Genomic DNA, 27,454 nt, shown 5'->3' on the forward strand with positions numbered 1-27,454 from the left:
GTGTCTCCTCCTCCTTTTACTTGTCCAGCTCTTTTCTTTTTGCATGAATATATGTACTTGTCCCTTTTCCATGTGTTTGTTGTGTCTTCTGAGTAGTTTGTCACCTTTTGGACACCTTTAGAAGCTGTTTTCTATGTGTTTTCTATGTGTTTGTATGTGTTTGTGTTTGCCTGCCATTGTTTTCAATGGTGTTTGACGATGTTTGAAAGTGTTCGACGAACGTTCGACGAACACACCCCAAGTTCGACGAACCGGACAAGAACACTAGGGTGGTGGCTCATCTCTAGTTATTGCCTTGCAGTAACATATTTTGCAGTGAGAAAGGAGGTGGGGAGAAGGAGTCAAGCATCTGAGTTTCCTTGAAATGTATTCTCTACATAGTGTACAAATGGCTTGTACAAAGTATCCAAAGGGAAGAGGCAATTTTATACTATTTTCACTGTTTAATGCCCATTTTCTCTTTTGCTCTGTTATAATTTGCTCTGTGTATGAATGAAACTTAACACTTGTTATAAATTTGCAGATGAATAAGAATAGCAATATACATACAATTTGTAGGTGAATAAGAATAGCAATATACATACAGTATGTACAAGTCCATAGTACATATATTGCACCTGTGATGCCCTGGCCTATCAGGTCGTCACAGGGTATTGTACAATCTGCCCTTCTGTGCAATATCCATCTCCTCCTTGGTTACGGGTCCCTCACCTTTGGTGTTGCCAAGAATAAGCTAATCAAAACCCTAGGAACACTCTACACCACACCCACCAGACACACCAGTGGACGGCCTGAGTGGAAGAGGGTCTCCCACTTGAGGGGTTGGACAAGGGGGGGATCAGGAGTGTCAGGAGACAGTGAGTTGAGGAGTGACTCTCAAGAGAAGAGGTCATGAGCTGGGCTCCGTGAACTACTAGGTGGCAGACGTTGGTCTGGGCCTGGTAGGAACTGGACCCCGGTCACAGGGGATTGTGACAAGGGCACGGACTGTCGAGGAGGACAGCCGACGGCCTTGTGCCATCACCGGGCAGGGGCCAGGGCATGACGGAGTACGTGGAACCTAGGTCAGGGAGTAGCTTCAAGCGTCATGACAATTTACCCGACGAGGACGGAGCATTCAAGATCCGTTCTCCACCTGCTCCAAAATCAGGGTGCTAGCGCAACGAGGGGGATAGGACTTTCCACTACACGGTCCAGAAAATCCCAAGCGTGAACCCTGAGAGCAAGCTCACCCAGTTAGCCATACTGCGGAGCGGGACCCGATTAGTTTCAGACTAAAGGGACCAACTAGGAGACAAGGTGCCACGAGAAAAGGTCACAGGCCAACAGGCAACACCAACGGGCACGGGACCCAGGCGTGCTCCCTTTCAGTGGCAGCGGTGTCCAGAACTTTGGTTTACTACAGCTGTCGGTGTCAGCGTTATTGGACTGAGTGAGTACGCAAGTGACAATTACCGTCCCAACGGCACCTCCCCCGGGTCCCGGGGCATCCCCCTTCCCGTGAAGGGGTTAATCATCTAGCTGCCCACACCACCACCACCGGGTACTCCCAATTGCAGCGGTGGAACTCCACCTTACCAAGCACCACGCGTGCCGTCACGAACTTTCCACACCATCCCCTGTACATAACCCCCCTTGGTTTGAGGAGCCGTACGACCCCCGGGTCCGGAGCCCTCTCGAGCCACCGCGGTTCCGGATCCGAGCAGCCCGGCTGCTGACGCGGGGGCGACACACACCATGAGGTTTACAGCACTGATACTTTTTATTAATTTATGTATTGTGTATTAATATGTATTTGTTGTGTTAACAGATTATTACAACACTCAGCACAAATAACATCCAGTAGCACTGATAATTTGTTCACGGTCACACTCTTATACGAGAAAGATCCTGCTTAATTCTTTGCACTATCAGTCTCAAGCCAGAACCTTGCTCCTGTACAGTTTTCGGGCTCCTTGAAGAACTGCCAACCAGTTAATCCTTTTCTCTTTGAGGCAGCTAACAGTTATAAAACCCATTCCACCAGGGTTTCTACAAATCTTTGATTTCACAATGACTTTGATCATGACTGACCTAAAATTGAAAGTCTGCTTCAAAGAACCTGTGGGAAGAAAGCGCAACAATGGAAAATTAGTGAGCATCATAGAGGAGATTGGAAATGTTTCTAGAAATAATAGTGTTCTGCCTCTTATTCATTAAAAGAAACACGACTTCTGATGAAATGCCCGCCACTATCAGATTTGTATTTGCTTGTTTTGTTTGTCTTTTTTTGGAGATATTATGTTTTTCATTTATGAGTTAACTGTTTTTTTATTCCACACCAGAAACATATGATATAGACTAATAGTGGATATTCATGTGAGATAACGTTTGGCCAAATGCTGGTTTAGTGACAGTTATAGGGTTCTCTTACATACAGCGCATTGAAAAAGTATTCATACCCCATGAACTCTTCCACATTTGTTCACGTTACTCCCACACACTTAAGTGTATTTTTGGGGGATTTTATGTGATGTACCGACACAAAGTAGCAAGTATTTGTGAAGTGTAAAAGAAAATGATATATGACTTTCTAAATATTTTAAAAAATATAAATCTGAAAATTGTGAAGTGTATTTGTATTCAGTCTCCCTGAGTCAATACTTTGTAGGATCATCTTTCACTGCAATTACTGCTCCAAGTCTTTTGGGGAATGTCTCTACCTGCTTCACACATCGAGAGGCTGAACATTTTGCCCATTCTTCTGTGTAAAATAGCACAGTGAGATCAGATAGAGGTGTCTATGATCAGCAATTTTCAAGTCTTGACACAGATTCTCAATTAGATTTAGGTCTGGACTGTGAATGGGTCATTCCAACACATGAATATGCTTTGCTCTAAAGCATCCATTGTAGTTCTGGCAGCTTGTTTAGGGTTGTTGTCCTGCTGAAAGTGAGGTGAGCATACGTGCCAGTCTGAAGTCTCCAAGTTTTCCTCCAGGATTGCCCTTAATTTAGCTTCATCCATCTTCCCATCAACTCTGACCAGCTTCCGTGTCCCTGCTGAAGAAAAGCCTCCCTACAGCATGATACTGCCACCACCCTGTTTGACGGTGGGGATGGTGTTTTCAGGATAATGTGCTGTTCTATTTCTGCCACACGTAGCATTTGCCATTTAGCCCAAAAGGTTCTACTCTGGTCTCATCTGACCGAAGCACATTCTTCCACATGCTCACCGTGTTCCCTACATGGCTTTTTTCAAACTGCAAACATGTCTTCTTATGGCTTGCTTTCATAAATGGCTTTCTTCTTGCCACTCTTCCATGAAGGCCAGATTTGTGGAGTAGCTGTCTAATCATTGTCCTGTGGACAGATTTTCCCACCTGAACTGTGGATCTCTGCAGCTCCTCCAGCTTCTCTAGATAGTGCTCTCCTTTCTTTGGATGTCAATTTAGGTGGATGGCCATGTCTTGGTGGGTTTGAAGTTGTGACATTTTCTTCCATTTTTGGATAATAAAAAATATATTATTTTTTTATTATTATTATTATTATTTATATAGCGCTAACATATTCCACAGCACTTTACAATTCAAAGGGGCCATGTAAAGAAAATATCAGACATTACAGAATAACACAATTCAACAAATACAAAGAAGAGTGAGGGCCCTCTTGCAAGCTACAATCTATGAGATGTTCAGAGGCTTGGGCTTTTTTATTTATAACCTAACACTCTTTCCTCTTCTCCACAACTTTTATCCCTGACCTGTCTGGTGTGTTCCTTGGTTTTCATGATGCTGTTTGATCCCTAGTATACTCAAACAAACCTTTGAGGCCTTCACAGAACAGCTGTAATTATACTGAGAATAAATTACACACAGGTGCACTCAATTTACTAATTAAGTGACTTCTGGAGGCAATTGGTTACTTAAGATTTTATTTAAGGGTATCGGACTACAGGGGGCTGAATACAAATGCACATTACAGTTTTCAGATTAATATTTTTAAACTATATGGAAAACCATGTATTATTTAATTTACACTTAACAAATACTTGCTACTTAGTGTTGGTATATCACATAAAGTTCCAATAAAATACATTTACGTTTGTGGGTGTAACATAGAAAAGCGCATGGGGTATCAATACTTTTTCAAGGTACTAATTAATTATAATAATTCTGCAACACATCTGTGCATTTTATAGGCATAAAGTTGATCTAGTAGAAAAAAAAAATGCTTTTAAGTTACACTATGAGGAAAAAAATATTGTTGGGATTTCTACATATTCCATTGTCCTGGTGCGATGGCAATGGGGGTAATAGCAGAGGTTAATAACAGCGCACAACTGCTACTAAGCCCTAGGTTTGTGATGGCACAGGCGTCTATGAGATACCTGCATCACTAAACTGTAAATGAAAGTAAATAAGTACAAACACAGAGAAAAAATCCTTTATTTGGAATAAAATACAAAAACGCACCCTCTTTCACCACTTTATTAACCGTCAACACACCCCTCCTGGTCCAGCGTAATCCACACGAGGTCTCATGCCGCTTCAAGCTCTGCTACATCTCACAGCAAGCGGCCATAGAACATAACTGCCGTCTGTGAGTGTAGACAATGACTGAGCCCCGATGAGCAATGACTGCAGGCAGACACTGTCACAGGCTGGGGGCGCGTCTGACTGCAACCAAATCATAAATGACAGAAAGGCCGGTGGGCGGGGAAAGCACAAATGGCTCTGTGTACACGATGAGAATAATGTGCAGTACAGGAAGTGAATGTGTGACCCGGAAGCAGTTTGCCACCATGACACAGAGTCTCCGTAAGTAGGAAACGCTTGCTTAATTCTTTTTATCTTTATAAAGGACGTGCGGTCCCCCCAATTTTGATACCCAGCCAAGATAAAGCCAGCTGGGGGCTGGTATTTTCAGCCCGCAGCCGCCCGGTATTGCCGCATTTATTAGATGTGACAATCCTGATGCTTTTCATTTTGTTAAAAACTAAAACGCCAGCTCTAGGAATAAGATCAGAGAGTGGGACAATTACTGTTAGGGGATTTTTTATAACACAAAACCATTGCATTTCAAGTGCAGTTCTGTGATCAATAGAAGAGTAATTTTCATGACTTTACTAGCTATTTGACCTCCTCAACAAAAAAACTTCCATTAAACAATTTTTGTTGACTTGGAAATGTTGAATTTCTATTTTTGCTTTAATACATCAATAACCCGTGTGTTACCATTAGCCTAAATGGTTATAGAAAACCCACACAGGAAGAGCAATAAGAATAAATGAGTAACCATGCAAAACTGTAATGACATCTAGTCACTGAAAGCCTTATAAAAAAAAAAGAAGCTATAAATGTCTAAAAATAAAATAAAATCAATGCTAAATACCGATTCATAACAATATATGACAGTCTGGTGGTTTCAGTCTTGATATAATCTGGTGGAAACATTAACCTTCAAATCAAAAGATCGAGTTTCAACACAGACCTTGGGTATAACTTTGATCTTCGAAAAAAGTTTTTTTTTCCAGAACAACACTGCTAAAACTGTCTGTCTTTTAAGGTTTTTTTAGACAAGTTTTTATTTGACTCTGTGCTGTCCTTGTGAGTAGTTGGACCACACACAAAGCTTACGGATCAATTGTAGCAAATGTGCTAGTGGTCATTTTTCCACATGGTTCATGTGAAAACGATGCAGCATGTGCTATTTTAGCTCTTTTATGGACCAGAATTGTGTACAAGCGCACGGGACCAATCCTGTTTGAATTTTGCGTATGAGTCCAGCCTTTGTTCACATTACATTTTAGGCATACGTTTCACTTGTATGCTAGAACACATGTATTTAATGGTATGGCACTTATCACCGACGTGGCATCTTGCAACATATCAATCCGGGTTTAATAATAATTGTATAGTGCCACTGTCCCCATATGGGCTCACAATCTAAATTCTCTAGCTGTATAGGGTGCTTTACACGCTGCGACATCGCTAACGATATATCGTCGGGGTCACGTCGTTAGTGACGCACATCCGGCGCCGTTAGCGACATCGCAGCGTGTGAAACCAAGGAGTGACGATCAACGATCGCAAAAGCGTAAAAAATCGTTGATCGTTGACACGTCGCTCCTTTTCATAATATCGATGGTGGTGCATGCCGCTGGTTATTCGTCGTTCCTGCGGCATCACACATCGCTATGTGTGACACCGCAGGTATGTGCATGTGACGCTGCCATAGTGATAATGTTCGCTACGGCAGCGATCATCAAATGTTGCATGAACGACAGGGGCGGGTGCTATCGCGCACGACATTGCTAGCTAGCGATGTCGCAGCGTGTAAAGCACCCTTATGTCTTTGGAGTGTGGCAGGAAGCTGGAGAACCCAGACGAAACCCCCACAAACATGGAGAGAACATACAATCTCCTTGCAGATATCTTTGGTGGGATTTCAACCGAGGACCCCAGCGCTACAAGACTGCAGTGCTAACCACTGAACCACCGTGTCACCCATAGTTTAAAAAAGTACAACAATTATAAGCAGCCTCAATCAAGTTTTAAAAGAAATTCAAGATGTCCTGTGGGATCAGGGTGCATCAGTCTCAGCGCAAACAATTTGTCCACATTTTAATGAAACACTATTGAGGAGACCCAGAAGGTCCCCACTGCTGACACAGAGAAATAAAAAAGCTAAATTGTAATTTGACAAAATGTACGTCAGTAACAAAAATCCTTCTGGGAAAGCGTCTTGTGGACAGATGAGATCAAGATAAAGCTTTTTAGTAAGGCACATCATTCTGCTATTTACGGAAAACGAAATGAGGCCTGCATTAAAAAGAACACAATACCTACAGTCACATATGCTGGAAGTTCAAAGAAGTTTTGGGGTTGTTTTGCTGCCTCTGGCACTAGGTGTCTTGACTGTGTGTAAGGCATCATGAAATTTGAAAATTACGAAAGGATTTTGGGTTCCAATGTACTATACCCAGTGTTAGAAAGCTGGATTTGCCTCCTAAGTCATGGGTCTTCCAGCAGGACAATGACCTCTAAAATACTTCAAGAAGCTCCCAGAAATGTATGGAAACAAAGTGCTGGAGAATTCTGAAGTGGCAGTAATGAGTCCAGATCTACATCCCATTGAACACCTGTGGAGAGATCGTAAAAGGCGCCTTCAAATATGAGAGTCCTGAAGCGGATTGCAAAAGAAGAGTCCAAACTTCCAGCTGAGAAGTTTAAAAAGCTTGTTGATGGTTATAGGAAGCGATTGATTGAAGCTATTTATTCCTAAGGGCATGCAATCAAATATTAAGTTGAGGATGCCAACAATTTTGTCCAGCTCATTTTGGGAGTTGTATGTGAAATTATGTCCAATTTGCCTTTTTTTCCAGTTTTTTGTTTTGTGGGTTTTTTTTTTTTGTTTTGTTCCAATGCACACAAAGGAAGTAAACGTGTATAACAAAACATGTGTAATTGCAATAATTTTCTTGGAGAAATGCTTCATTTTCTTTAAATTTTTCAAGAGTGCAAACATCTTCATCCATGACTGTATGTATGTGCTTTTTATATTCGTATATACAGTATATAATATTTATGTGTGCTCAGTCTGTGATATGTGTGTAAAATACTGTATTTGTGTCACATACTGTGTGTATGTAGCATCCACTTATTAATCCTTGATGTACAGATAAGAATAAATAGGTGTAAACATATCAGCAATCACCCAACAAACAAACCAAAATGCTGCTCGTTCATCAGGTGATTGCATTGTTTATGGTGAGGCAAAAATCATTATTCTTAGCAGCACATCACCCGATGCAAACTGCAGAAGTGCTGCCGATTTAACATGATACTGTATGGAGATAGATTGATCTTCTAGTGATTGTTCTGTGCCCATTATTCTTCACCAACCTGTGTAAAAAGGCTGTGAAACAAGCACTGAAGGACTTCAGACCATTAAACAAGTGTGATTGACAATACTGAACTCCGCACATGTAAATGTAACCTAAATGTTTGAGTGTGATGGTGCAATATGTGATCATTTAGGGCCCCACTTTAAACTTTTGCCCAGGGCCCCACTTTGTCTGATCACAGTATACAGAATTCTGATAATTTATGTTTATTACTAATAAGATTTCTGTTTCAAAGTTGCTTTATTATTTTACTATAACTTTTCATAAATCTAGCTAAAATCTCTTCAAGTTCATTAAACCAATGTATAAACCAAACTATTAAAGAAGTTATCCACTGCCCTAACTCATTTCATTTTTTTATTCATCAATCATGCTATTATGTGGCACTAAATGCATCCATATTATTATTATTATTATTATTATTATTATTATTATTATTATTATTATAGTAATATAAACCTTTTATCATGCAGATAGCATTACTTGAAATCTACCAGCTGTAGCTGTAAGGTTTACATTGATCACCTCCTCTCCCCAGACTTACTGTGCTTTATTACTACAAGTTCCATCATGTATTGCAGTGGCCCATGAGAAAGTACTTAGCACATCCCCTCCATTTTCCACCCTGTTATGTTGAAGATTTTGGGAGATACAAAGTGTCAGAGCAGCCCAGGGTGGGTTCCAGCCCATCTGCCAATTGCCAGTACGACCCTATCACTGTGTTTGTTATGAAACTTTCTGTGTTTTTCAGCTGTCCATGTCAGTGGTTAGATTACCTAAACCCTTTGCTTTTGAAATGTAGATTGCAGCACTTCACTAGCAAAGGTGTTGACCCCTGCTGTTACTGCTGAATGAGACTGCCAGCTCAGCTTGCATGAGGCAGACTAATTGTGTCTTCAGGAGGCATGTTCAGGAAGCTATCATTCACTCATTATCGTCCACACCCACGATTAGGAGCCCAGTGACAACTTCCTTTCATTTGGTCTGATTTCTGTGCCGGAAAAGGAAGTATCAGAGGAGGAAAAGGAATCTACAGTACAATGTGATCCCTGCTGAGATGTGCTCATAAAAGTTATACATGTATCTAAGCATTGTTTTGAAGCGCTATGATATACTGTATGGCAAGGGGGTGAAAACATAGTGGAAAAACCCTTTTAAACATCCTCTATTGTTTAGTTCATACAAGGTTATAAACACATTACCCTTACCTTATTTCATTTCCTAGTGTCAGTAATTGAGCTGCTCATAAATTATTAGACTATTAATGGTGAAGTGATAGGTTAATAAAATTAGGCACGAAAATAATATCACTAATAAGTCAATTTTGCTCATTTGCCCACACAGTTATCTCTGCACATGCTTCAGGCAGTTTATGAATCAGTACATCATGAGACTGACAAGTTTAAAGTTTAGCGTTCATTTACAAACAGATCTGCTTATATGGCCTTTTTTTAATAAATTACAAAATCATGAATCTACTCTGTTTAATTTACCAAGGAGATTCACCGTTTTGTTCTATATTTTATTTCAGTGACTGTAAAAAATCCCAATCATGGCTCAGTCTTCTGATGCAAGTGTCGTCGGAGTTACAGACCCTGAAGACAACACTCCTAACATGATTGTCTACAGAAAAGTAAGGCTTCTTGTTTCCTTTATTAAAGTGTTTTGAATACATATCAGAATAAGAGACTTTAACATATACGCCTTGCAAATACTGCAGATTCTCTTCTGTGCTACATTACTATCTCAGTACACAAAACATGTCATTTATTTCAGGTCTAACAATTATTGATCATTCTACTTGATACTTTATGTAGATTGTCTTTTTTTTAATTTGTGTTGTCCATGTTATTTGGTTATTCCTTTGAAGCACTTAATAAGACACTGTCATCAGATTTGGTGACTATAAGCTGCGGCCACAACCACTGAGCTCTTATATACAGCATTCTAGAATACTGTATATAAAAGGCCAGGCCGCTGTCAAAGAATGTAAAAAACACTTTTATTATACTCATCTAGGGGGCGGTCCTGTACAGTCCGATCGGTGTCACTGCTCTCTAGTCCGGTGACTCCTCTTTGAGGTGATTGCCATCTTCCTTCTGAGGCCCGTGTGCATGATGCATCCTACGTCATCCACACTAGCCGGCATTGTGGTCCTGCGCAGGCACCCTTTGGTCTGCCCTGCTCAGGGTAGATCAAAGTATTGTAGTGTGCATGGGCGGGCGGTCTTTAACCTTTCCCCGCGCCTGCGCATTACAGTACTTTGATTTGCCCTCAGCCGGACAGATCAATGTGCGCCTGCGCAGTACCGCAATATCGGCTTGTGTGGATAACGTAAACGCATCAACCACACTGGGCTGGGTAGAAGGAGGATGGAGATCACAGCAGAGAGGAGGCGCCGGACCGGAGAGAGGAGGCGCTGGACTGGAGAGCAGTGATACCCATTAGACCGGACCTCCCCCCTAGCTGAGTATTCTAAAAGTGTTTTTTACGTTATACAGCTTGGCCTGGGCTCTTATATACAGTATTCTGCAATGTTCTATATAAGGCTATGTGCCCACGCTGCGGAAAATGCGCGGATTTTGCCGCGGATTTCTCCCGGAAAAGCCGCGGATTTCCCAAAAATCTGCAGCTCAGGCACTTACCAGCCATTTCTATGGCATTTTGGAAATGCTGTGCCCACGCTGCGGATTTTTCCGCAGCGGATTTCGTGCGGATTTTGATCCGGAAAAATCTGCAACATGTCAATTATTGTTGCGGATTTTCATCCGGATTTTGGCTTTAAAATTGGGGGAAAAAAAAAAAATCCGCATCAAATCCACGGCAATTCTGCGGTAAATCTGCACCTTTGAAAAGGTGCGGATTTTGCGGGAAAGCTGCGGAATTTGATGCAGAAAAATCCGCAGCTACATTCTCCCGTGGACACATAGCCTAAGAGCTCAGTGGTGGTGGCCGCAGCTTATAGTTGCCAAGTCTGCTGTCAGGTTCCCTTTATTCTCAGATAATAAGTTTGACAGGTTTCTCTACAACGTATTATTGTATGCTCTCTTGTATAAATGGTGGCTCAAAATGTAAGATGCTAGAACAAATTTTGAGCTGAGGTTGAGCCAAAAAGGCAAAAAGGAATGTGGTTTCACTCTTGATATCTCCAGAATTCTGACAACAGCTCTGTATATTACCGTATGTTACCAAGGATCAGTGTACCATAAGTAATACAACACATTTACCAAATTGCTAAACTTTTATTTACAATAATAATTTTATGCAAATTATAAAATTGCATTCAAAGATGAAAATATTCAATAGAAGGACTGTGTAATAAGCGTTTACAAATGTGCAAGTTCTCAGGGTTTCCTTTGCCTCCATCCCCATTCTGAAAATTTCCTACTGTGCTCTACTTACAGTAAATGGATTGCCTACTTGGAATAATCACTACTTGTCAAACAGGTACCTTTACAGTAACCTGATCATGGGGTGTCCACCTGCTGAATCCCCCCATCTATTTAATCTGTGGGGAAATCTGTGGCTATATGTTGTTTCCTTGCAGTATTACAATAGGGAAAAATAAGCATTGAAATCACCATTTTGTCTGTGTACTGCAAGACAAGACAAGTCCTCCTTCCGCATGAGAGATGGTTTGTGTATGGCCATGGAGTTGATGATCTTGAACGGTTAACCCCTCCATAGGTTGGTTTTCTAAACTAGCTAGCTATGTGCGCACGTAGCGTTCTGTCCCTGCAGAAATTTCTGCAGCGATTTGAACAGCACACGTGCGCTTCAAATCGCTGCAGAAACAGTCCATAATGAAAAAAAAAAAAAAGCCGATTTCATGCGTTCTGACGGGCAGCAGCCGAAGCGCTGCGCTCTAAGACGCCACGTGCGCACGGCTCCTGCATAATCTTCATAGATTATGCAGGGGACGCATGACGCATGCAGTTACGCTGCGGTGCAGATCGCAGCGTAACTGCATGCAATTACGCAACGTGCGCACATAGCCTTCCAGTTCTAAGCATGCCTTATCTCAAGCCACATGAAAGTCTGATATGGCTGTCAGCTAAATTGCATGATCACAGAGAGTAAACAAATGGTTTTGGTGTAGCTTACACTTAAATTAATAATTATATATATGATAAAAGAATATTCATACATGGACACAGTTCTGACTCAACTGCCTTAAAGGGCACCTGTTATTTTGAAAAATGCTATTAACCTGCAGATATGGGGTTAATCTGCAGGTTAATAGCATTCTGCAGCTACCACACTGAGAATCCCATTGCCAGGAGGAAATTAATTTTATTCTTCCCGGCAGCATTGTGCTTTCAGTCATAGAGGTGCAGCTGATATGGTTTTAGTTCAGTCACTGCTGAATACATAATGAGCAACAGCTGTAACCACTGCCTCCGTGCTGACTGACAGCCAACTCCTCAATTCATTAGTACAAAGCATACGACTGTGCACAAAGTGCTGACTGAAGCCTCTCCGGCGTTTGTTTTTTTTTTACATGACAGGTTCCCTTTTAAAGGGAATATGGCATCAAGTTTTGCAATGTAATCTGCCAGCAGCATGGGGTAGCAAAGTCCCTGATTCCAGCAATGTATCACTTAGTATACTGGATATATGAGTTATCATGGTCACAGTTTTCACCGATTCGGATCTAGCAGTGCGCAGTTCTTGAGCTGTGTATAACCCCACTCACACCACAGTATTCTGTGCTCATTGTATAACAACAGAAAGCTGCTGATCATTTCGGAGGGTGGGATTAGATTGGAAAACATAAAGACTATTGTCCTGTAGTAATAATCTCCTTCTGATAAATCACTGATTGTATTGAAACAGCAAAACAGTCCAGTAAGTCAAACATTCATGGAATCGATCATGGTCTCCGTCCCTGCATCATGCTGCTTTCAGATTACATTGCAAAAACCTGGTGACAGATTCCCTTGTAAAGATTCTGGTGCAAGGGCTGTGTGCCTTTTTTTGCATACGTGAAATAAGCATGATAACACAATGGGCCTGTGAGGGAAGAGCGCGGTAATAGTATGGCATTGAATGGTGGAAATATGTTTAAACCTCCTTTTATTACCACATAGGATTTCTGCTTCTACAAAATGGTATATAGAACCTTGTCAATGTGATGGGGCAAATTTCTATCATGAGTTATAGTAGAGTAGAAGCTATGGTGTTTCATCTTTTTATTACCAAGAAGTTTTTGATTTTTAGAAGGTTTCTTTTGCCAAATCAAAGCGTTACGGTGCGTCATAAATCTTTAACTTTCCTGTAGTCGTGACAGTTTACACAGCCACTTCAGACAACACCAGAGACATTTTAAATGTCAACATGTAACGCAATGCCCTATTTTCTCTAAACTGAGGTTCTCACTTTTGTAGTGCATATTTTAATTGCTACTTTATGGCATTTTATAACATAAATGAATATTTTCAGGCCTATTTATTTTATTGTTTTTTTTATATTAGTGGTAATATATTGTTTATTAGATTCCGTTACAGAACATTGGGAGGTAATTTATAATATATGTATACAGTGTGTGTGTATGTATATATATGTATATACTGTATATATATGTATATACTATGTGTATGTATATATATATACATATGTATTTTTACATATATATATATATATATATATATATATACAGTATATACACACACACTAATATATATATATATATATATATATATATATATATATATATATATATTACTCTTGATATTCCCCTTTCCCTTTTGCCCTATTGACACTGTATAGGTATATGACAATCTGTCGATATCCCTATGCAATACATATCATTTTTAAGGCGTTTTCAGATGACCCTTTTAGGGTATGTGCGCACGTTGCTTTTTACCTGCTTTTTACCTGCTTTTTTGCTGCTTTTTCTTCTGCGCTGTTTAATGCCAAAATGGATGTGTTCTTCTATTCAAGCAAAGTCTATGGGAATTTGGGTTTCTTGTTCACACTATGTTGTTCAAAATGCTGCCTTTTTGTGGCAGAACTTTGGTCAAAAACTCAGCTTTGCAGTGCAAAACCCAAATGGCAAAAACAATTGACATGTTGCTTCTTTGAAAAGCTGAGTTTTTGACCAAAATTCTGCCTCAAAAAGGCAGCATTTTGAACAACATAGTGTGAACAAGAAACCCAAATTCCCATAGACTTTGCTTGAATAGAAGAACACATCCATTTTGGCATTAAACAGCGCAGAAGAAAAAGCAGCAAAAAAGCAGGTAAAAAGCAACGTGCGCACATACCCTTACAATTGTTAGATCAGGTATAGTAGTGTGAGGTTATCTTTCATCACCATGAAGCAAAAGGAGAAATCTGAACTGATTGAACTCTCCATTCCAGTGCTCTCTATTCTGTTTTATTTAGTAGTTCATTATACTCTGCCACTAAAGAAAAAATGGAAAGTTACATGGCGCCTACTGAAATCAATTTATGATATTTCATTTTTAGTAGAAGTTTTTATAGAGGAAAAAGCCAAGGCTTTCCCAAAGCAGGGCCTGCCTCAAGCAGATATCTCATTTAAAGGAAATCTGTCATCAGGTTTTCGCTATGTAATCTAAGAGCATGGCACCTACTGAAATCAATGAATGACATTTTAGTAGAAGTTTTATATAGGGAAAATCCAAGGCTTTCCCATAGCATTGCATGCCTCAAGCAGATATAGTATTTAGAGGGAATCTGCCACCAGGTTTTTGCTATGTAATCTTAGAACATCATGCTGTAGGAGAAGAGACCCTGATCCCAGTGATGTTTCATGTACTTGGCTGAGTTTTGCTGTTTCAATAAAATCAGTGTTTTATTAGCAAGAGATTATCACCACAGGACTAGGTGTCTCATGCTTCTAGTCCAACCATACCCGCACCACTGATTGGCAACTTTTTAACAACTGGAAAGAAGACATAGTAATAAGGTATTACCACAGTGATAAAGGGTACATAGGAATATGGTGTGCTCACCTGGTCGGAGTTGTAAATCCATAACCACAGAGTAGAAACAGAGGAGACTGCTGCGGATCCGCAAAGTAAAGAGCAGTGTATCAATAGATAAGAGGTTAATTTTGCTCCGCCAATGGAGGAGAGTAGGATGGATAAATAAGTAGTTTATTAGTCTATGCGTTTCGAGGCAAAGGCTTCTTTTTCAGGACATAGAATTACAAATTTATAGTTTTATTTCTTGAAGATGAAGACTTCTGCGTTTTTTGTTTTTGTTTTTTTTTTCTTACTTTATTTACTTTAATGTGCACTTTATAGCATTTGAAATAGATGGGTGTCAATTGACACAGTCTCCAGGAAGTAATGGCATACAGACCCATCTCTGAGACTTGCAGGCAGGGCTTTATCTTTCTTTATAATATATCTTGCTTTCCTACATTATCTGGGTCTCCAGCACTACAATAGACCTGTCACTAATTTGTTCACCCTTTAATAATATGATGATTCTCCCCATTCTGTGTCTGCATATACAGGAAAGCTGATGAGATACTGAGAGAAGTAAATATTAGCTTATTGACTGTTGTAATGGCCAGTGTGAAAACCCTTAATGTTTCTATATTTTGTTTGGTTTGGATAATCACATAAAAATAAAGCAAAATGCCACTGGTTTTAATATGTATACTTTTAATGAGCCCCTTTTAATCAGCTCGTGCTTGATGACGTACTTTTATATCACACTGCGGGAAGCCCTTTGCTTACTTTGCTATAAGTCTTATTAAAGGTGTTGTCCATAAATAGAAAAAGCTCCACCTCTAGCTATAGGTTGAGCCTAATTTTGAAACTTCGCTCCATAGACTTTAATGGGGCAGAGTTTCAATACCAGACTCAACCCATGGTCAGGGGTGATGCTGTTTCTGAAAGAAAGCAGCAATGTTTTTCTATTCTTGCACAACCACATAAAAGCCCTAAAGGGCCACCTGTCAATGTGTAACTGACAATAACATAAAATACCAGTGATCTGGGAATTTAATGTTCAATTCTTCTAGTGGGACCGAAATGGGAGTAAAGTGACAGCGTTTTTGAAAATTTAAAGTTTGAGAATCTTTAACTGTTTCTCCAATATGAGTTAAAGTAATGTTTTTCCCGTAACTTCTGACTGGCCGTAAGTCAGAATTTACTTTGCAAATGCTTAATGCAACTCTATGAGAGCCAGAACAAGGCTCTCGTAGACTTGCATTGAGTTGTCCCCTTTGGCGTGCTCTATGAAACACTGGAGCGGTCATCAGGTCACAAATCAACGGAGACCAACCGGATCAACGCAGGAAAAAGATGAAGACGCTGGAGGGCAGGCTGAGTAGAAGGCAGGGGATTGGGAACTTAGGGGACTCCAGTGGTGCAAAAAAAAATAAATGCTGGAGTGGTGCATTAAAAACCTGAGCTTTTTTTATAAACTCAACTTTTTAACACAAATCCCTACAATTAACTTACTAGCATTACATCCAGTTTATTTATTTATTTTTTCACAAATTATGCCTCATATGAAGCTCCCAGTATTAATATAGGAGTTTGAAATGGAAGGTCATCACTGCTGTTTGCTCAGTGGGCTGTTGTGCTATAACGTCCCACCCTCTCCATTGAAACAGAATGTTATTCGTGATTGGACTGGTGTGTCCTACTGCTCAGTGTTCTTTCTCCTGGCCAGTGTTCTGTCAGTGCTCTTTGCTCTACAGACTTTCTGAACATCAGCAAGAAAAGAGAACATACTGAGTATGTGGCAGGGCAGATCAAAGTGTGCCTGCGCAGGACCTCAGTGCTGGTGAGTATGTATGACGTAGGACGCGTCAAGCACGCCACCTTCAGGAGAAGGAAGACCAAGATGGCCGAAAGAGGAGGTGCCGGTCCCGGAGAACGGCGCCACCCATCCGACTGCTGTGCACTGGAGCGACCTTCTAGGTGAGTATTATAAATTATTTTTTTATGTTCTACATATCGACCTGGGCTCTTATATACAGCATGTTAGAATGCTGTATATAAGAGCCCAGTGGTGGTGGCCGCAGCTTATATCCCCCAAAACTGGTGACAGGTTCCCTTTAATGGGGTATCCCAATATGTAGTAGATATACTAATAATATTAGCCAATACCTCCTGTTAGAAATGTAGTATTGTTCTCCTGATTAGCCATGTCTCTTACCGCATGTACAGGGCATTGTAGCTTAGGTGTCCTTTTTACAACCATGAGCAACTAACTAAAGCCTGCTTTACACGTTGCAATTTCGCATACGATTTCGTATGCGATTTGCAACGCCCCCATTGTATGTGTGGCACGTTCAATTTGTTGAACGTGCCGCACATACGAGTAACCCCCGTCACACGTACTTATCCGTCCATACGACCTCGCTGTGGGCGGCGAACGTCCACTTCCTGAAGTGGGAGGGACGTTCGGCGTCACAGCGACGTCACACGGCAGACAGGCCAATAGAAGCGGAAGGGCGGAGCACGTGTGCCCTCAAACATAGATTAACATTGGTGCATGTTTGTCCGTGTCTCCGGTACATACGGAAACGGACCAAACACGCACATGTTTCACGGACGTGTGAAGGGGGCCTTAAGCTGCTCTCAGATGAGGTAGCAAAAACTCAGTGACAGATTCCCTTTAATAACGGAGTGCTGCTATTTTAAAGCTAAGGAAAGAATGACTGCAGAGTTCCTCAGTGGATAGTAAAGGAAGCCCAGAAAAATCTAACACCCCTCCCCCCATAATCATTATGTAATCATATGCATCTCCACTTCTAAGAGCTCCATAAACATTTAGAGACATCATAGTTGGTTATTGTAGAACCTATTTCTACTACACAGCATTTCACTTTTTGTTTAGTATTCCTTTAAAGGAAGCAATTTCCTACTGACATTGCTGATGTCTGCACTGTAGGCTGAATCTTTCTGTGTATGAGCTTATGATATGGTCAGCAAAGCTTTTCATCCTATACTGTAAGCACAACAGTGGTGATTCATTACAGTCCATTAGTGAAGAAGTTGCTCACCAGCTCTGGATCTTGTTTTAGTCAATTGGTGTTATGTCAAAGTACTCATCCTCATGTGCAAAAACCATTAAGAAAACAACAATCGAATATCTATGTGTATGTTCTAGACACAAGTCACTCGTGAAGACAAATCCTTTTGACAAGTCCTTTTAAACCCAGGAAGCCTTCATATAGAGATGTAGTGAACATATTTGCCCCACAGGTTTTACAGTATTCCGTATGTATTACAATTAGGCAATGAAAATACAAATATTTTCCAACAATATGTAGTTTTCCAACAGCAATTTCGTACACAATCTTTTGAGTTAAAGGGTTTTTCCTGTCTCCAAGATCCCATCCCAATATGTAGTAGGTGTAATAATAATAATAATATTAGCAAATACCTCAAATTATAAATGTAGTATAGTCCTCCTGATTATCCATGTCTCTTACCTCATGTGCAGCGCATTGCAGCTTAGGTATCCATGGTTATGACCATTTATATAGTGAAAGTTAAGCCCGCTTTCCACGCTGCAATGTATCTTACAATGTGTCGACGGGGTCACGTCGTAAGTGACGCACATCCGGCATTGTAAGAACATTGCAGTGTGTGACAGGTACGTGCGATTGAACGTTAAAACGTTCATCACATACACATCGTACCTGTCTCTAGAATTGCACGTTAGATTGTTCATCGTACCCGGGGTAGCACACATCGCAGTGTGTGACACCCCGGGAATGATGAACAGATCTTACCTGCGTCCTGCGGCTCCCGGCCCACAATGCGGAAGGAAGGAGGTGGGCGGGATGTTTAGTCCCGCTCATCTCCGCCCCTCCGCTTTGATTGGCCGGCCGTTTAGTGACGTCGTGGTGACGTCGCTGTGATGCCGAACGTCCCTCCCCCTTGAGGGAGGGATTGTTCGGCAGTCACAGCGACGACGACGACCAGGTAAGTACGTGTGACGCTGCCGTAGCGATAATGTTCACTACGGCAGCAAACACACGATATCGCACACACGACGGGGGCGGGTATTACACGCTCGATATCGCTAGCAATTGCTAGCGATATCGTAGCGTGTAAAGCCCGCTTTACACTCCACTGTCAGAGATTGACAGCGGATTTTACATGTTAACACATCCCAGCATGTAAGCTTCTGATAGGTTTGTTGGCGACATCTGAGTTAATTAGAGACACACCAGTGGATGTATTTTAAACACACTGCTTCTTTCTGTAGCATCAAGGGAAAGTCAAAAGAAATCAACCAAGATCTCAGGAAGAGAATTGTGGACTTGCACAAGCTTGGTTCATCCATGGGTGCAATTTCCAGATTCTTGAAGGTGCCTCGCTCATCTGGACACACAGTTATACTCAAGTACAAACATGCTTTGGTCAGACATGTGCATATAACCCAAGAACAAAAGAAAAAGACATTGTGAAGATGCTGGCGGAAGCTGGTAAGACTGTGTCATTATTCACAGTGCTCCAAAAAACCCATAAAAAAGCCAGATTAATGTTTACAAATGCACACAGAAAGAAACACCTTATTTTTTGGAGACCTATCCTGTTGTCTGATGAAGCTAAAATTGGACTGTTTGGCCATAATGACCATCATTTACATTTGTAGGAAAAAGGGAGCGGCTTTGAAGCTTAAGAACACCATGCCAATTGTGAAACACGGGGGTGGTAGCATCATGTTGTTGGGCTGTTTTGCTGCAGGAGGGACTGGTGCACTTCACAAAATAGATAGCATCATGAGGAAGGAAGATTACATGGCAATACTGAAGAAACATCTCAAGACATCAACCAGGAACTTAAAGCTTGGGCGGAAATGGGTCTTCCAAATGGACAATGACCCAAAGGATACTGCCAAACTGGCTATAAAGTGGCTTAAGGATAACAAAATCAATGTTTTGCAGTGGCCACCACCATCCCTGATCTCAGTCCCACTGAAAATTTATAGGCAAAGCTGAAAAGGCAGGTGCAAGCAAGGTGACCTACAATATCCCTTTTTTAGGCATGCAGAAAATTGTGGTCAATCACACAGGGTACATAACATTTTTTTGGTTGCTTTTTATTCAGATAAACAAAAAAAAACCAGCAATTCAGAAATTAATATTATGATATATTAATATTTTATTTTTTACACTATTCACTATATAGTACATAGTGTGGTCTATTTACTGGCACATTTATGATTGCACAATCTGGTGGGTACCCTTCTGGTTCTGCGTAGTCCAGCTATTGCATGCGATTCATGAATATATAAATTCCACTATTGCTTCAACTATTGTGTCTTGTTCAGTGGTGGTCAGTTTGAGCCTCCTCGGCTGGATTTCTGAGAACTGTACACTTTGTCCTTCTGGGCGTCCGGGGTTCTGCAGTTCTGGAATATGACGGAGGATAATGGGCTCCTGGTAGCTTCACATTTGATTCTTCTAAAATCTTTGGCAGTTAATGTGTATCTATTTTTCTCAACACATTTTTTGTGAGTCTGTTGACTATTTGCAACAAAACAATTGATGGTTCTGTGATCACACCCCAATATCTTAACAATATCAAGAATGCATTTCGGTCTCTATAGCTTGGAGTTGGAAAATCGCATAAAAATGATGATAGTTTAAATAACTTGCCTCATAATTTTGTTCTCTATGTGTATGTGTGTGTTTGTGTGTGTGTGTATTTATTTTATTTTTTTAAATCTTTATTTAACAGGAACCAAACAAACTTGGGGTGCAAAAACAGTGCATGAGTGACTTACACATACAATGGTACACAACACATCAGACAATAAAATCAAAAGCAGTGTCCTGTAAAACTTCCAGTCGTCTGACCTGTCTTGTACAGACTGGATTTAGGAGATTCCAGAGAGTTTTCCCATGTTTTAAAAGTCTAGAAACAGAGCGATATAGAAGAAAAGGAATAGTAAGCAGAAGAAAAAAACATAGGTAGGATAGGGCCCCTGCAAGAGAGGAAGAAGAGAGAAAAAAAGAGACGAGGAGAAGTGGATTTAGGAGGGGGCAACCACAGTGTCGTTCAGTTTTCGGAGCCTCAAACGTACTGTTACGTCACCGCCGGAGTCTGTTCCAGCGACTTCTGCTCCGATCGCCAGGCAACGCCGTGTTCCTGCCGTGGTTGGTGCTGGTGATGGGAGAGGAGCCGATGCCAGTGGTGGGCGCAGGCTCCGATCATGCACTGGGCTGGGTTAGCTTGGGATCTGCAGTACCGCTGGCTGACTGTGGGTGGCATGTGTCTTCCAGCTGAAGTTGCCAGTGTTCAGCTACAGCCAATGGGAACACACCACACCTTTCTTATTCCCCCTCCTGTCACATGACCACTGCCAGAGATAGTTCTGAGTTTCCTGGCTCCTGTTACGTCCTATTCTGTTTGGTGATTCCTGTGTGTTGACTTCTGTGTGTTTTCTGACTACCTTCCTGCCTACTGTTTTTGTACCTCGCTGCCCGATCCGGATTTGACCTCTGCTACGTTTACTGACAACGTCATTGTCTGCCGAGTCTGTCCCTGTTCCGCAATTCCTGGTTTGACCCTGCCTGACTACTACTCTCATCGGACTGCAGCCTTCCACAGGTAGTGATCTCCAGGGCCCTGTGTAATTCCAAATCCCTGTAGAGGGGTTAAAGGGTTTCAGGGTTCTGGGGGTCCTGCTTGGTTAGTGGCTTCCCTCTAGCCTCCCCTTTACAGCCCATCTGAGTCTGTGGATCCAGGCAGGCGTTACACGTGCGTACCTACCATCATTGCAAAGTCCTGTCGCTGTACCCCGGGTGCACCCCCAACAGATCTCGATATCACTCAGTTTGTTGGAAGTCTATCCTCTCTTTCCAAGTGGCCCGAAATTTCATGTATGAGTCATGCCTGGATGAAGTCAGATCCTCCATGTGCATAAGTTCATTGACCCTAGTAATCCACTGAGGGATAGTCGGTGGCAGGGGACTCTTCCATAGCTTCGGGACTATATATTTATTTTTAAGGGTCCATGCTCTTCAACATCTGCCGCTTTCATTAATTTAAAATCTCATACTTCCCCAGGTAGATTCATGGAAAGTAAGAATGGGCACTCCGCTTTATTGCTGTGTTATTATTGGGTCACTTTAGTCTCGTTATATCAGAATACATCTCTGTGAATAGAAAAATAAGGAAATACATGCAGTGCTGGAATTTCTTTATGGAGAAGACGAAGGTAGAGCCGGACTGTAGCCCAGCACAAGACAAACTACATTTCATTCCTTCCTTACACTATATTGGACTTCAAAATGAGAAAGACCAAAATAAATATAGAAAAGGTCTAGAAACGGTTTTATGTATCTTACCAAGGGCATATGCTAGATTCAGCTGCAAAAAAAAATCAGAGCAGGCAGAGCCAGGAATAGTTTGCAAAGCAGGGATTTAGGTCTCTTTCCCACTGGTTGCTTGTAATGGGCTCTAGATCTTTCCTTGCACAGATGGCAGTGTTTTAACAACAAGGCAGAAATGACAGCAGAGGAGAATCTAAATGTTAAGGGGATAGGTTAAAGACAGGAAGTGTTGATGGAAATGAAATGACATTGATGTGTTTTTATCTATTGCTGAATGCCTCCTGGTCCTGGGCAGTACACAGACATCTTCGGTAATTTGCTGTACATTGATGTGTAATTGTGCTGCTCATTAGTTTTCCTTATAGTTTTTTTATTTTTATTTGCTCATATATTGAAGGGAGTCTGTCACCCCCATCCCTACATGTTAAACTATGAATATTGCCTTGTGGGTAACATAGTCCCGATAAAAACTCCTACCTTTTACTTTTAAAAGCATCTTCTTCATTACCAAGAAAAATGTGTTTTCCTCCATATCTTAAAGCTCAACGCTGACGTTTTTTGGTTGGTTTTTTTTAGTGCTGGAGTGGTGCTTTTAACCTAAAGTCCCTGTCCTAGTAATATACTCACCCTCTGGCGTTTTTAAGTTTTTTTCTTCATTATTATTATTATTATTATTATTATTATTATTTATAGCGCCATTTATTCCATGGCGCTTTACAAGTGAAAGAGGGTATATGTACCACAATCATTAACAGTACAAAACAGACTGGTATAGGAGAAGAGAGGCCCGCGAGGGCTCACAGTCTACAGGGAATGGGTGATGGTACAATAGGTGAGGACAGAGCTGGTTGCGCAGTGATGTACTGGACTGAGGGTTATTGTAGGTTGTAGGCTTGTTGGAAGAGATGGGTCTTGAGGTTCCTCTTGAAGCTTTCCACGGTAGGAGAGAGTCTGATATGCTGAGGTAGAGCGTTCCAGAGTATGGGGGAGGCACGGGAGAAATCTTGTATCACTCCAGTCCCGTAGCAGCAACTTGTACCATATCTATAAGACCCACAATGAGGCTCTAATAGACTTGTATTGACTAGTGACCTCTGGCGCACCCCATGAAACACCGTAGCTGCACAAACTGGAGATGACTGATGGCAGTGGCAGTGATAATAGATGAGGACGCCAGTGGGTGAATATAAGACCAGGGGCAGGGGACTTAGATTAAAAGCACCATTTCGGCAGTGCAATTAAAAAAAAAAAAAAAAAGTGGTGTTTTCAATGGGGTTGGCCACTTCTGCATAACCCCTTTTGAATGCCCCCAGTGTGCTTAAGGGCTCATTCAGATATCTGTGCATATTGATCCATTCTCAGACCGCAATGTACTCACTGGCCGTGGCTCTCCCGACCCAAGCCTCACTGTCTCCTAGAAATATATTAAGTTGTCATGCTCCGGTCTGGAGATCCGTAGCCAGTCCGTACATTGCTGCCCAAGATTGGACCATTGTGCATCGATGTCTGAATGAGAGTAATTTGAGGGCTTGTTTTTTTGGGGGATGAGTAGTTGACATTTTTATTCGTACTATTTTTGGGCACATAACATTTTTAAATTGCCTCTATTTCGATTTTTATGAGGCAGAATGAACATGAAACAGCAATTCAGGATTTTTTTTGTAAACAGTTCAGCGTGTGGTAAAGGTGATGATAGCTTTTTTCTCTTTGGGTCAATACCGTGACATCGATACCATTTTTATTTACATACAACTTTTTGATCGCATTTCATTCCACTTGTTTTTTGGCAGTATGATGATAAATCATAGTTTTTTTATGTGTTTTATTTTTTTATGCTATTTACTGAAGGGGTTAACTAGTGTGACAGTTTTATAGATCGTGTTGTTCCGGACACGGTGATTTCAAATATGTGTACTTTTTTATTTTTGTTTTTAGACAAAATACAGATTTATTAGTAGAATATTGCTTTCACTTTGTTTTATCTATTTTTTTTGTTTTTGATATTTTTTTTTCCGTTTTATTAATTTCTAGTTTAACATTTTTAGTCCCTCTATGGGATTTTACCTTGTATTACTCTTATCACTGGTGTGATGCATTGCATTTCAATTCATTACACCTCTGAGTGTGTGACACCAATAGAATGTATATTGCTGAGTGCATTACTTATTGTTTTCTTTGAAGCAATTGTACCTGCTGATTCTAGGTTTTTCTGTAGCTCTGCACAGGTGGTTCTTGGCTCCTGAATAACTCTTCTGACACTGTAGTTTCCGGGTTGTAAGAAGTACTTTTTTTCCCAATAGTGGGGGAGAAATGGGAGTGCATCTTACAAACCGCATATGGCTTATCGGGGCGGCAGTGATGGCACAGGGTCTGCGATACGGAGGGCTCGGAGGGGGTGTCACTGCATTGGAGCAGCTCAGGAGAGTCAGTGTGCTGCAGCGGAGGGTCAGTGATACGGAGGGCTCGGGGGGTCCCTAAGTGGCTGGCAACATTGATCTGCCGGCGGGTTTGGAGGACGGGGTGTCGCAGCTCAAGAGGGTCCGTATGTGGCAGCGGAGGGTCCGTGATACTGTGGGCTCATGGGTTCTTGCAGTGATCTGCCGGCTGCTTTGAATCGCCCGCACTTCACGAGATGGACTTGAAGAAAATGGTCACGGAGGCGGCGTATGCGCAGATAGGACTCCATGGCCATTTTCTTGAATTCCTTTGCGTCAATCTATGTCTTATAATCCGGTGCATCATACGTATAAAACGAAAAATACGGTAATTCTTTTCACTCCTCTGTCTGTCTGACATCTGGAAACACCTCATCATGGCCAGTTTATGGTGAAATTTATCTTCTTTCCACTTCCTGATTATGTCCCCAAGCAGTGCTCACTTGCAGCCTTCTGTAGTTTAGAAATTCTAAATGTTAATGTAAATGTGTTACCAATGTCATCAGTATGTTTTGCAACAATAAGGTCTTGAGATATCTCACTGGTTTTACCCATCATGAGATGTTTCTTGTGGGGCACCTTGGTAATGAGACACCTTTTTATAGGTCATCAATTGATCCAGTTGATATTATTTTACTTTCTAGTTACTGATAAATTTGAGCTGGTGTTAAGACTTTCCATTGCTTTTTGCACCTCCATTTCTTCATATGTTCAATACTTTTTCACTGTGTCATTTCTCATTATTACACATCATTAAAGTTATGAACATCTATTGTTTGATTTCTTTGTGTAGATGGGATGAGTTGTTACCAACATCTGGTGAGAATTTTCATGTCAATAGCACTTTTAGAAATATATTTACTTAGAAAATTGGAGACTTTTACAATACTTTTCACAGCTGTATGTTTAGTTTGGAGCCTGCCCTGATGTGACTAGGATGGGTTGCAGTTTGAATTATATCAAGAATGCTATTTTATGGCATTTGTCTGAAAACCTCTTGAACACCATGCAATAGACAGCAAGTTAGACAGAAGGGAATAACCTAGTGGCTGGTACTTTTGAGGGCTTTTTCATATTTCAGATAAATTATTTTTATAATAGTGTCTGCAGGTTTCATATTTACCTCATTATGTTTCAAATGAGATCAAGTTATTCTAAAGTATATTGACGATTTAAGAGTCAAAGTGTCAAGCTGCCACCAGGGGGAGCCGGAGCTCTGCAGCAGAAGACACTACACAGAGCAATGAGAACCAGGAAGTAAATACACAGTGTTCCCATACACTGCCTCACAGCACAGCTGAGAAGCAGAGCTGCGGGGCGTGCGAGGAATAGTCAGGCAGGCTGGGTCAAACACAGTATGGGCAGAAGCAGGACCGGAGGAACGAGCAGAAGCGGAGTGAAAGTCAGGTCAAGGTCAGTACCAGAGGAAGCAACCGACTGGGGAAGTAGGAGAGGGGACATAAGACAGGAGGGACAACCAGGGGACGGAACACAGACAAGGGCACGGGGGCACAGAAACGGATGCATCAGGATATCACTCACAGGACCAGCAATCACAGGCAAAGCAGTGCTAAGCTTATAGCTGGCGCTGGTTCACTGGAAATGTCAGCTTTTAAGGCATCCAGCATCCAGGCTCCGGAAGTGAGGCCCGGGAGTAGGCTCCGCCCCTTAGCCATGGAGGCGAACCATGACAAAAAAGGTCTTTTTATAACTAATGCCCCCCACCCTACAGTCTATGTGACAATGTCTGATTTTGAGGTCCAGTTTGTAAATTTTACACCTTTGTGTATCAAAGTAAAGCCTAAGCATGTCACATAATTTTGATGATTGTCCATATCTGAAATTATTAGCTATGAAACATTTATGTAAATCATTATTTTAATCCATGTAATTATACCTAATTATAATGCGGATCAGCAGGTAAAGAATTGTAAGCATTTTCATTTTCATTTTCAACAGAGCAGCCCAGAAAAAGCTCATTCAGACATAAGAACAGTCCAGAATTTTAAACAACAGTCCTGAAAGGGTTATGGTTTCAGAAAAATAAGTGCATTATATAAAGACATTTCTTGACACTGAAGCTTTCCCATTATTGTTGTACAGTGTTGGATCTATTGTAAGTCAGCACAGCAGTCAATGCCATTTTTGAAGTTCCCCTTTAACTAGGAATAACTACTGGGTACCAGTAATGTAATATATCTGATCAGGCGAGTCATGCTTCTTTCTGTGCCAGAACTGATCATTCATTATGAAAATTGTCAACTCATGGGTAAAATCTATATTTAGTGAAGACAGATTGTTACACTACTGAGATAGGAGAAGGTAGTTGCTGCTGATAAGATTCTATGTAAACATGAGGGGGTAGAAGGAAGGAGGAGCTCTGCCTCTAGCTTCTTCCTCATCCTTTCAACATAAAATTTTGTCAGAAACAAGAGCTGTATCACACATACCTCAGTTGGTGACCAGAAGCACGGTTGTGATGTTTGAAGGGATATATATCGTCACTTGCTAAACACAAAGGGGGTTATCTTCAGCTTCATCCTCATCCGTGTGTATTTGTTTTCCAGTTGGGCACAGCCATTCTCTGTACACTGCTATAAATCTGAGGATGATACAGCTGAAGATCTTCTCGCTGAGCACAAAGTGGTTACAACTATATTTCTTCACATATTGCAGCCCTGCTTCTGGCTGGTGACTATGTGTGTGTGATACAGCTCTTACCCGTGCATTGTAAATGAAAGATCAGTCCTGAGAAAGAAGAACATTTCTCTGTTAAGATATATTACAAAGTTTCTTATTTTCATGTGATCTATTGGTTTATGAAATAACAATTAAAACACTGCTTACT

At 41.2% G+C, this 27,454-nt stretch overlaps 1 protein-coding gene across 2 annotated transcripts in view; it reads left to right on the forward strand.

Moving 5' to 3' along the window:
• RGS6 (regulator of G protein signaling 6) overlaps window positions 1-27,454 on the forward strand; it is a 538,337-nt gene that overhangs the window by 86,222 nt on the left and 424,661 nt on the right. For both annotated transcript variants that reach the window (XM_075331066.1, XM_075331067.1), the window contains exon 2: window positions 9,419-9,520. In XM_075331066.1, the coding sequence (XP_075187181.1) occupies window positions 9,440-9,520 (81 nt within the window). In that variant the 5' untranslated portion in view covers window positions 9,419-9,439. The remainder of the gene's footprint in view (window positions 1-9,418; window positions 9,521-27,454) is intronic.

Source organism: Anomaloglossus baeobatrachus, chromosome 12 (assembly GCF_048569485.1).
Source record: "Anomaloglossus baeobatrachus isolate aAnoBae1 chromosome 12, aAnoBae1.hap1, whole genome shotgun sequence".
NCBI lineage: Eukaryota > Metazoa > Chordata > Amphibia > Anura > Aromobatidae > Anomaloglossus > Anomaloglossus baeobatrachus.